Source organism: Grammomys surdaster, unplaced genomic scaffold (assembly GCF_004785775.1).
Source record: "Grammomys surdaster isolate TR1022 unplaced genomic scaffold, NIH_TR_1.0 125852, whole genome shotgun sequence".
Classification (NCBI taxonomy): domain Eukaryota; kingdom Metazoa; phylum Chordata; class Mammalia; order Rodentia; family Muridae; genus Grammomys; species Grammomys surdaster.
Genome location: NW_021620678.1, coordinates 669,328 through 681,075, shown reverse-complemented (window position 1 = coordinate 681,075; position 11,748 = coordinate 669,328). Strand labels below are relative to the sequence as shown.

General features: G+C 53.9%; 1 protein-coding gene across 2 annotated transcripts in view; it reads left to right on the top strand.

Annotated features, from left to right (window-relative positions):
* Tmem184b (transmembrane protein 184B) overlaps positions 1–11,748 on the top strand; it is a 42,988-nt gene that overhangs the window by 26,762 nt on the left and 4,478 nt on the right. For both annotated transcript variants that reach the window (XM_028789986.1, XM_028789987.1), the window contains exons 3-8: positions 89–254; positions 6,885–6,975; positions 7,177–7,252; positions 10,193–10,284; positions 11,070–11,239; positions 11,445–11,639. In XM_028789986.1, the coding sequence (XP_028645819.1) occupies positions 89–254; positions 6,885–6,975; positions 7,177–7,252; positions 10,193–10,284; positions 11,070–11,239; positions 11,445–11,639 (790 nt within the window). The remainder of the gene's footprint in view (positions 1–88; positions 255–6,884; positions 6,976–7,176; positions 7,253–10,192; positions 10,285–11,069; positions 11,240–11,444; positions 11,640–11,748) is intronic.

The following is an 11,748-nucleotide window of genomic DNA, read 5'->3' as shown; positions in this document are numbered from 1 at the left end:
GTGTAGTAGGGCGGACAGGTGGGTGGGAGGCAGGTGGGAGGCAGGTGCAGTGGCAGTGGGCTTGGCTGACCTGGTGCCCTCCACCCAGATCTACATGCACCTGCGCTGCTACAGCCGCCCCAACGAGCAGCGCCACATCGTGCGCATCCTCTTCATCGTGCCCATCTACGCCTTCGACTCCTGGCTCAGCCTCCTCTTCTTCACCAACGACCAGTACTACGTGTACTTCGGCACCATCCGTGACTGCTATGAGGGTGAGCACACAGTGGAGCGGGGCTTGGGGGAGGGTGGGAGGCGGGGCCGTGGGGCCAGGGGTACAGGCCTCTCATTCATCTCTAGGACCTGAGGCTGGCGTGTCATTCCTTAGTCCCTCGGGAGCCTCTGGACTCCTCTTCCCCACCCGGCTATCCATCTATCCCTATGGACGGGTGACCGTCTTCATGTAGCCGAGTCTCTGCTTACAGACATGGTTGCTGTGGGGGATCCCAGGACGCCCTCACAGATGCCCAGAGGCAGGAGCTCTACCTCTGATTTGCTTATTTCTCAGGTCTGGCTTCTCTGGCTGGGTTGGCAACTTCTAAATGGTTCATCTATGGATAGAAACCACGGGTATTGGGGAAGGAGTTACCCAGCTGGGCCTGCAAGCCTATGTGTCCCTATGTGGTGCTCTGTTGTGTCTCAAAGGAAAGGACTGGCACCCCTCCTTAGAGCCCTCTTCCACGTTCCCCCTTATTTCTGTGTCCCCCACCACACTCTGTTCAGGAGACACATCAGCCTCCACCGCAGCTCAGCAGTAGGTAGTTCCCTGGTGCTGGGAGCTGGCGTGGTCTGGTTTCCCACCCATGTGTGGAACTGGCCCTTGTCCCCAGTGTTGTAGCCTTGTCCATGCATGGTTGCAAGCATTGTCTATCCCTTCAGTGGATACAGCCCTGGAAGGAGGCTTCACTCTGTGGGAACAGAGCCAGGCACATGACAGCAGTGGACTCTCCCCTCCCCCTTTGAGACAGGATCTCATGTAGCCTAGACTGGCCTCAGACTTTTTTTTGTGGGGTTGGGGGGACAGGTATCAGGGTCTCATATCTCTGGCTGGCCAGGAATTCACAGAGATCTTCCTATTTCTGCCCCTTTTGTTCTGGGATAAAGGTGTGCACCTTATATTCTTTGTCCGTCTGTCTGTCTTCTCTGTGTATGAATGTTTGCCCGCATGCATGTCTGTGCACCATGTGTGTGTGGCGCCTGAGGAGGCCAGAAGGAGGTGCTGGGAATTGAAAACCAGGGTGATGCTCTGAAGAGCAGCCCGTGTTCTTCACTGCTTAGCCGTCTCTCCAGCCCTAGTCTCAAACTCCGCCACCCTCAAGACAGAGTTTCTTTGTATAGCCCTCCCTGGCTGCCCTGGAACCTGCTCTGTAGATCAGGCTGACCTTGAACACAGAGATCCTCCTGCCTCTGCCTCCCAAGTGCTCGGATTATAGGGGCTGCATTGATTCCCAGGCACCGTCCTCCTGATGCTCTCAGAAGCTCCTTCCAGGAGAGAGTGTGCCTGATATTCTGAAAGCAGAGAGTCCCCCGGGAAGCCTCTGGCTGGGAAGGGAGGAGCTGAGTGTGCTCCCTGCAGCTGCCAGCCTCATGTGGTCACCTGGACCAGCTTCTGCTCCCCTGGTTCTTTTAGAAGCAAAAAATTATTCCTTGCTGCCTATGTGTCTCTGTGTTTCTCCGTGTGTGTTGGTGTCTGTGTGTCCTGTGTAGTCTGAGGGCCCTGAAGATAGAACCTGTAGTACACGGTGGGGACACCGAGGGGAGCTACCAGTGTGTCCTCACTCAACACCCCAGAGCAGCAGCAGAGGTGGGCGGCACCTCACTTAAGAAGCCCTTTTATTCCTCCTACCTGCCTCAACCAGCCCCACTGGCAACAGAAAGGTTGGAAGGTCGGCTCAGGAAGTCTGGCACCCATCTCCTAGCAACGCTGTTGTCTCTGGCCTGTCATCTCCCAGGGCACTTACACACAGCATAGCACGGCACCTGGACCTTACTCTCACCTGTCCCCTCTGTACTTCCTTTCAGATCTCTTCTGCTTCTAACACATCTAAAAAAGCATACACACATGGGTGCACACACACACACACACACACACACACACACGCACACACACGTCTCTTAGCCTCACCATGCTGGGGAAACTGAACTACATTCAGAATTTGTGTGCTTATGTGTAAATGCTGTCCAGAGCTGAGCCTTATACTTCCCCCTCTCCTCTTCTTTTCCCTTCATTTCCTTTGGTTTGGGACCAGGTCCTTATGCAGCTGGGTGCTCCTGCCTCCACTCCTCAGTGCTGTGCTTGCAGCTTGCTCTCTGTCCTTTCTGTGTAGAAGCCTGGGCTTTGTTACTTGTCTTAATTTTGGGTTTGTCTGGTTTTCTGTGCATATCACTTGTTTGTCCCTGAACACTACAAGTAGGTTTTAAATAACCAGTCCCTCTTTCCCTACGGCGGCCATGTGTGAATCTGTTGGCACTGGCTTTCCTGTGACCAGGCCTCTCTGAAGTCTGCACTGCCTGCTTTCAAGGCCTCCTCTGCCTGTCACCCAGGCTGCCAGTCACCATCATTCTTGGACCTGTGTTGGCTTCTCCTGTGCTGCGTGGGTCACCTGTCCCCGTTTCTCCTTCATTTGTGGTTGGTTCTCTCTGATGGTTAGGGTTCATCTTCCACCAGTCTCCTGAGAAAGCTGGCCCATGGGACACTGGTAGGAAGTCTGAAGTGTCTTTAGTGAGTTGCTCTGTGATTGACGTCTTTTGGAAGGGACTACACCTCAGGTTGGGAATTGTTCTCTGGGTCCTGCAGGCTTCTTCTCACTGGCATCAGCTCCTGCTGCTGCTTTTAGGAAGTCTGCTGGACTCTGATCCTGCTAGTTGTTTGCATATTCTTCTAGGCTTTTAAGATCTTGCTTTCAACTTCAAAGTTCTAAACTCTCACTGAAGATGGAGTAGTCATCACTGCTGGGGAGGCCTTGTGGGCCTGAACTCCCTGACTCAGGGTCTTAGACCTTTTCTCGTTTGTGTCTTTGATATTTTTCTTTTCCTTTTTAAAATTATTTAAATGTTATTATTTAGTTAGCAAACTGGCAAGGGCTGAGTTTCAGAGATATTAAGTACCTTTTCCAGGATGCCCCGGCTCCATATAGCACCCATCTGATGAGAGCTGTAGTTCACACCAAGCTGGGATAGACCAAGGGTCTCAGGTGTGAACTAATCGCCATGGGTTTGGTGTCTGATGGCGTTGGGGTGAGCTAAGAGCCTGGGAGGCTCAGTGACCAGAGGTGAGATGCAGCTTCCTCCACTCCCTGCTGTATATTTTGTTACAAATGTTTGCGTGGTGTTTACAGTTTACCCCAGGTTCTTCCTCATTAGCATGATATTCCCTCCCCCAGCACCAGGTGGAGTGTGCATCACACAGCCATCACACAGTGTGCAAACAGAGCTGCAGGTAGCTGCAAAACTTGCCCAGCGGGATCCGATGGTGATGAAGTGCCAGGCTCCTGCCTGCATCTTTGCAGCCAGGATTAGATGTATGCTGGGCTTGGCGAGGGGAGGAAAAAGGGTCACACCTAGGAGGAGCACAGTGTCCTTCACCCCGTCTCAGAGTTCAGATTCTTGTTGTTGAGGTAGGTCTCACTGTGTAGCCCAGACTGGCCTCAGATCTGTGATCCCTGTGCCTCAGCCTCCCTTGCATAGGATGGCAGATGTATAATGTCACAGCTGGACCCAGAGTTTGTATTTTACATACACTGAGTCTTGACATGTGGCCCAAACCGTCTTTCTTGACAGAGAGGGTACAGTGAATGAATGAAGAGCCTAGGAAAAGGGCCCGGAGGGAACTCAGTGAGTAAAGATGTTTGCCACCAAGGCTGATGCCCGGAGTGCTTCTGTAGGATCCGTGTGATGAAAGGCAAGCTCTTCTGATCGCTACACGTGTCTACACCCATACAAATTCATAAATGAATGTAATTTAAAAAGAGAGCCATAGGCCAGTTTGCTGCCAGGAGTACACCTTGCTGGGTGATGGCACCACTGGCCACAGCTCCCCAACAAGAACTATGAGAGCTCAGTGGATCTGAGTAGAGGGGGAGGCCTGAAGGAAGAGGAATCAGAAGCAGCCTGAGGGGTGCCGGGAGGATGTACAAAGGATGAGCTCTCCACCAGGGAGGAGAGCTTGGGAGCAGCTTAGGACTGGGCACACTTACATAGGGCAGGTCCCCGTCCACCAGGGTTGGCCCATTGTACTGTGATTGCCCATGTGCTCCTGAAAACTGGAAGGGATGTTCTGAGGCTTGGTGAACCAAGCAGAAAGTACTTTAGTCCACAGCCCGCAGTTGTTTTCCACACATATCCTCAGCTATCTGGAATGTCCCAGGTAGCTTGGTCTCTCCAGTCAACTCCGAGTTTCTGTGTAGGAGAGGCAGAGACCAGCGGAAGGTGCTCAGGTTTAACAGAGGACAGAGAGCTTGGAGCAGCCAGATGCACTGGGGACCATCAGTTCTGTACAAGGTACTTGCCGTGTAGAAAGTAGGTGGTAGGTGGTAGTGTAAAGTGAATAGTGTATGACTCCAGGCCTGGGCACAGCTGCAGGGACACTTGTGAGTAGGTTCTCACTGAAGTCCTGAGCTCCCAGGCTGAGTGTTTTGGCTGTTTGTAGGGACTACAGCTAAGACACTGAGTGGGCTGTAACCTCCTGTCTAGGTAGTCACTTGGGCTGGTGGGACCGCAGTCTTGGCTGAGGGCTCTGCACCTGATGCTTGATTCTGATGACCAGCTGGGAGCCCAGGCCTCCCTGTCTGATGACGCTGCACACTAGAAATACTCTCCCCAGATCAGGTATGCTGGCACATGTCTGTAATCCCGCACGTTCGGGAGACAGAGGCCAAAGGATCTCTGCCAGTTTAGGGCCAGCCTCAGCTACAGGATGAGCCCCTGCCCTGAAAAGCAGGGAGGGAGAAAGGTTTCTCCATTCTGTGAAGTGAAGTCCTTGTGGGATCTGCTGTGAGACCGTGAGGCGCCTGTCTGCTGTGTGGACAAGCCTCCATGTTTCCTCTTGACCCTCCTCCTCCCTTCCTGATGGCGTACTCTTGTCTGTAACTTGGCATGTGGTATCTAGAATGGAGCAGAGAGTTGTAGATATCCAATAGTCCAGGGCAGGAGTAGGTGAAACCATCGCTTCCCTCTGGACTGAGGGTCCCATGATCGCTAGTGTATCCCTGGGCCAAGCACACACCTGCATGCAGGCTGTGGTAGGTATCGCTTTCCTAGAGACCAGGTCTGGAACCACATTAAGAATGTGGTAGGGTGGCAGCCTGCTGCCTGAATTACACCCACTCCTGGTCATGTGCCAGCCTCTCTGTTCTGTTTCCGGCCTGTGTAGATGCCTCTTGTGTAAATGCCATTGTTGGGGCTGTCCTGTGTGAGCCTGGATTTTCCTAGGAAAGGTGTTGTAGAAATTACTTTAATCCTGGCCCAGGGTTTCTGCCCCGCCTTTAGTTATTGAGTTCCCAGATAAAACACATGTACAGAGCTTTTATATTTTTAGTAAACCTTAAACAGCACAAGAGGTGGGCAGCTGCCTACCCTCCATACTGTTAGAGTCTACTTTCCTATTGATAATCCGAGTTAGCACTTACTGTGTTTCAACTGGGCTGCTCTTAACGACAGTCAGCCAGCCCTCAGGGCCATGTTCTTATGGCTCACCTATCTTCTTCCTCCTGCCCCCCTCTTCTTCCCTCATGCTGCTCCTCTCATCCCAAGCCCGCAAAACCTAAACCCTACCTATGTCTCTTCTACCCAGCTATTGTACTGATGAAGGCTATTTTAAGTTTAAAGGCTGTGTGTGTCTTTCATCCAAGAACTTAAATGTCTAAGGCAGGGTAGAAACCTCAGGAGGGATTTAAATATTTACTACTAAGGGGATGGATTTTTCCAGATGGTCAGGGGACCTGATTTGATCAGTCTAGTCATGTCCGAGGAGGTTGTTTCTCATCTCCTTTCTCTGAGAATTGATGAACTTACTAGTGACTCACTAGCGATTGCAGTGAACCAGCTACAGGCTGCTCTGTGTACTTGTTAAGATAGACAGTTCTGAGCTGAGCGGAATGCAGTAGGAGGCAGAGCAGTTCCGTCAGAACTGGCTGTGGCTGTGGCTGACGAGAAAGGAAAGGTGTAAGTTCGGGTGGCAGGTCCTCCAAAAGAAAGCAGGCTCTGCTGGGCTACAGGGAGGTGGTGTTGGGCCTTGTGGCTTCTCTGGGGACTCATTTCAAGAAAGGCTCCTTTCCTGTCCTTCCAGAGGGAGGGTCCTGTGAGAGCCAGTCTGAGAGTAAGCCTGTGGCCTGCCCTGGCCTTTGCTGTAGGTAATGCTGGAAAGCCATAGGCCATATCCATCCCCTGGACTTTCCTTCCTTCAGCCTTGGCTGCAGGTACCAGGGCTTTGGCTTGGTACTGGGGTGGGACTCAGTTCCTCTCTGCAGGATGTTCTGGAATAAATGTCACACCACTTACTGAGCACCTGGGAGCAGGGCCTTGTATAGTGGCTGCTCTTCTCCCCACAGCAGGCTGAGGAAGTGCTTGCTCCCAGTTCACAGATGAAGAGACAGCCACAAGGAGCTTAAAAACCCTGCCTACAGCCACACAGCTCCTAAGTGGTAGAGCCGTGGTCCACCGCTGGGCGGTCTGGCCCAGAGGTAGCTCTTTGTCCCAGCTCTATGCTGCTCTGTATCCTGAAGGGTCAGGCGTCATCAGAAGACTACAGGGCTGAGTGTTGCTGCACTCAGCATTTGGTTTGCAGCTCTGTTCTGAGTGAGTGCTCTGCTCTGCTGACCTGGATACTCTGCTCTGGACTTCCACAGCCTTTGTCATCTACAACTTCCTGAGCCTGTGCTATGAGTACCTTGGGGGAGAGAGTGCCATCATGTCTGAGATCAGAGGGAAGGCCATTGAGTGAGTATGACAGATTCCTGAGCCTCATGTGGACACCTCCCAGCCTAGCAAAGGGACACACAGACCTTTCCTCCCAAATGGACACATGGACCATGCCCACCCCCCTGAGTGGACAGATACAAACCACCCCGAGCCTCCCCCGGGCCATGGACACACAGACCACCCCACCCCCTGGCCCCAGCCGGTACTTGTCATCCCCAGGTCCAGCTGTATGTATGGCACGTGCTGCCTCTGGGGAAAGACCTACTCCATTGGCTTCCTGCGGTTCTGTAAACAGGTATGTGCTCAGCCCCAGTCCCAGCGTGGGGAGCAGGGTGGGGCCCTGGCTCAGACCTCTGTCTTGGAGGGTGATTTGTGTTACATGTTGACCTGTGCCATACCCATGGAGGTCCCCAGGACCCCCAGCTGTCCCCAAGCTGTTCTGGAGACACTGTGTTAGTGTCATCTGCTGAGACTGGCAGTGAACATCCTGGCAGTATCAGGGGCAGCCTGGGGACAGAGAAGCTGGTCCAGAGTCTTGCTGTGTGTTCAAGAACCAGGAAGCACATGGCTTCTGGACCATCAATTTGAAAACTCATCCCTGTTTCTGGGCCAAGATGGTTTCGGCATTAAAGACACACAGCAGCCCAGACTGTGCAGCCCCTGCCCTCTCCCACGGCCCACTCCCAGTGCAGTGCTGGTCTCCTTGGTCACCACTTCCTGGCTAGAGTTGGACTTCCAGCTTTTCTGCCTGTGTGACCTCATCATTTGCTTCACCTCTCTGAGCTTGTTTGTCCTTCTATAAAATGGAGGTGGCAATACTTACTTCAAGAGGTGACTGAAGGGAGCAGATGAGGCAGAGGATGTAGTCCTTAGCACAGCTCTGGCTCATTCAGGGAGATAGTATCTGCGGGTGCCACGCCCAGACTTCGTATGACTGCCCTTGGCCTCTGCTGGGTTTCTGTCAGTCCCTCCAGTATGGCCAAGTGGTCAGAGAGAAATGATCCCCATCCCCACCAAGAGCACTGCAGCCTGTCACTGGTTTTGGCCTCTGTAGAGGGCTCAGGGCCCGCAGCATGGCTGCCTGCACAGCAGCGTCAGTGGACATGCCCCAGCTTCAGTTCTGCTACCCCCAGAGGAGGCCTCAGACTCTCTCCCACAGAGTGGTCCGGAAGGGGTTAACGCTGTTCTGCTCCAGGGTGGGGCTTGCAGAGCTTTTGTTTATGTGGTTCAGCCACCCAGTCCAGACCAGCTGTGACTCATGGCCGCTTTTGATCAGTACATTGTCCTCAAAGTTTTGCTCTCAAGAGCAGAACAGAGAGCACAGTTGGCCTCACCGTCACCAGGTACAGACCATTCCCTTCCCGGGGCTGAGCTGTTGAACCTCAGCATGGCAGTGAGGGCAGCCATGAGTGAAAAGAGCTTGGGAAGGCTCCCGGCAGACACCCCTGTGCTTACTACAGTTTTGTCTTCATTCCAGCGCCACAGGGTGGGCCAGGATGTCCTCGGGCCCAGAGCCCAGTGTCTGAGTCTTTTGGAGCATTTATTCAAAGAGGAAATTCCTGGGCTGGGGCTACAATGTGGTGGAAAAGTACTTCCCTCTTGTGTGTGTGTGTGTGTGTTTTCCTGGGTTCTCTCCCTATGGGGAGACATAAAGTGGGGGACTAACCGAGGAAGAGAGGGGAATAGGGATTCTCGGGTCAGTGACCCTCACCACCACCAACCCAGCCCAACAGAGCTCTAGAAAGGACTGCCCACTCTGGGACTGACACATGATTTTGACCTCTCACCTGGTCTCTGGACCTCAGACCGACCCATGATGTAGCTGGACAAAGGCTCTGGAGTCTGCTGGCTTGGACTCCACTGCTGCATCTGCCACTTCAGCTCTGTGCCTCAGTTTCCTTGTGTGTGACTGAGGTGGTGAAAGTTCCTCACACGGGAGCAGCCCCACAAGTTCACCAGGCACTTGGTGTGAACCCCTACTTCTCTCCCTTCCTCGCACTGCCTCTGGTGAAGGTTTGCAGCCCAGGGCTTCTGTGGGCTTTCTGATAGCAGTGTACAGCGCTGCCTACAGCATGCTCCTCTGAGGTAGCTCTCCCACAGGCCAGGCCCTCAGTGGCAGGATGGGTTCTCAGGCTGCCCTACTGGTCCTAGCCTCAGCCATACTCCATGTGGCTGGAGCCTAATGTGCCCACTGCCTCCCCTTCACTCGACTTCAGGCTGAGGCTGATGGCTTTAGGTCAATGTGAGTCTGTGGGCGATACGGACACCCCACTGGATTACAGAAACTGCAGAGCTGCCTCAGCACATCCTTCCACGTTCGAGCAAGTTTGAAAAGGCCTGACTGCATAGAATAGGTGGTCTCAGGAGGATGCTGCGTCTGGCTCTTCTGTCTGCACCTGCAGCTCTGTGCTGTGGGCATGGGTTATTTAACATTTCCCCGATGGCTACCACTGCCTGAGTGACTGCAGGGAGCAGCCAACCAGGCCTGAGTTCCCATGTACCTTTCGGGGCTCATGCATATTAAAGGGGTGTCCTGTCCCCACTTGCTGCTCTTGAGGGCTCTCTCCAGCCTACTCAGACCTCAGCTCCACAGAAATCCTGGCCCAGGCCAGAGCATGGGCAAGGTCGCAGATGGGGAGGATGAGAAGATGGAGGCCCTTGTGCTCCCTGTGTGGCCAGGTCCTCTTTCCCTGCTGCTGCACCCTGACCACCCCGTCTTCATTCACATTCTGCCCTGAGCAAGCCCCTGTACAAACGGCTCCTGTCTGTTTGTTTACTTACATACGTATATACTTACTTATATACGTGTGTGTGTGTGTGTGTGTGTGTGTGTGTGTGTGTGCATGCTTGTATGTGTGCCTGTGTGACTTGCAGGAGTTTCTCTCCTTCCACTGTGTCCTGAGGATCAAACTTAGGTCAGCAGGCTTGGCAAACAAGTGCCATTACCTGAAGCTTCTCACTGGCTCAGAGCTGCTCCCTCTGGCTGGATCCTGTCCTTGCCACCTTCCTGAAGGCTTCTCATCCTCTGAGCTCTCTCTGAGATGTCTTCTGCTTCTGGTCACTGGGTCCTGTGGTTTTAGTCCTTGAGTCCCCAGCATCCTGGCTCCTTACACAGTCTGGCTCCCCCTGTAGGCAGTTCCTTCCTCCTTCCTAGCAGCCAGCTTCGGCCTAGCTGCCAGAGAGGTGCTGAAACAGAACAGCCCTACTAATCCTGCCTCATCTGTCTCCCCAACAGGCCACCCTGCAGTTTTGTGTGGTGAAGCCACTCATGGCCGTCAGCACAGTTATACTCCAGGCCTTTGGCAAGTACCGGGATGGGGACTTTGAGTAAGCAGGGGTCCTCCCCTGGGATCTGTGGGTGGAATATTGGCATATGGGTGGATGGGTGCTCTACCTTGACAGAGTCCACTATGGTCTCCCTAAATTGCATAGGGTTCAGACCTCCCTGAAAATGAGCCTGAGCATGGCAGTGGCCATCTTGCTCTTGGTCCAGATGCCAGCTCTTAGCCACTCATGCTCATGTTCAGGATGTACAGTGGTAACCATGATGGTAACCATGATGAGTCTCAGAAGGTGGTGGCTGCTCTAAGGCAGGTTCTGAAAGGAGCCCTGGGAAGCAGTTCTCAGGCCTGGATATAAAGGTCCCCCTGTGTAAACCAGCCACACCTTTTCATTTGTGGGTTAGTGAAGGCACCTTATACCTGGCCCTGTGTTCTGAGTTCTCACCTACAACCTGTACCTCAGCCCACCTAGGCAGATGAGTCCACCAAGATCAGGAGGCAAGCAAGCATCAGGATGCCCACTGTGACGCTTGTCACCTCCAGCATACCCCCAGCTTCTCTCTAGTGTCCTCCACTAGGAGGACAGAGGCTCAGAGCAGGGCCTCCATGTGAGCGAGTGAAGCGGTAATGGCAGGCTGGCCTGCTCGCAGGCACACCCCTGTACCCCATTCCCACTGTGTCCCCATCCCCTGTCCCCTCCCTCCAAGGGGTCATTGTACCTTGCTGGAGTGCATGGCCGTGACCCATGGGGAGCAGGTTGTGGGCAGGGCGGAGGAGGGAGCAGCCTGCCCTTGCAGAGCTGGTCCCAGCCACAGCATGCCTGTCCCACAGTGTCACCAGTGGGTACCTCTACGTGACCATCATCTACAACATCTCCGTCAGCCTGGCCCTTTACGCTCTCTTCCTCTTCTACTTCGCCACACGGGAGCTGCTCAGTCCCTACAGCCCCGTCCTCAAGTTCTTCATGGTCAAGTCCGTCATCTTCCTTTCCTTCTGGCAAGGTCAGCCTCTGTCAGCCTGGTGGTCACAGCCCCAGTGCCCACCTCTGCCTCAGTCCCACCTCCCAGGGTGTCCTCATTCCTGCCTCCAGAACAAATGAGCCCTTATTGTACCCTGCAGTGTGTGGCTGTTGAGGTTGCACTGCGTGACTGAAGGGCATGGGGAAGGGATCCAGCCTGTGACCAGACAGTGCCTCTCCCTATCCAGGCATGCTACTGGCCATCTTAGAGAAGTGCGGGGCCATCCCCAAAATCAACTCAGCCCGTGTGTCAGTGGGTGAGGGCACTGTGGCCGCCGGCTACCAGGACTTCATCATCTGTGTTGAGATGTTCTTTGCGGCCTTGGCTCTACGGCATGCCTTCACCTACAAGGTCTACGCTGACAAGAGACTGGATGCCCAAGGTATGAGCCAGGGTCCTACCCAGGGCGGGACCCCAGCCTCATGAGACCCACCACCCAGCATCTTGTAAGGGTTGACGGTACTGGAAGAGGAGCTAAAGGGGTCAGAGCA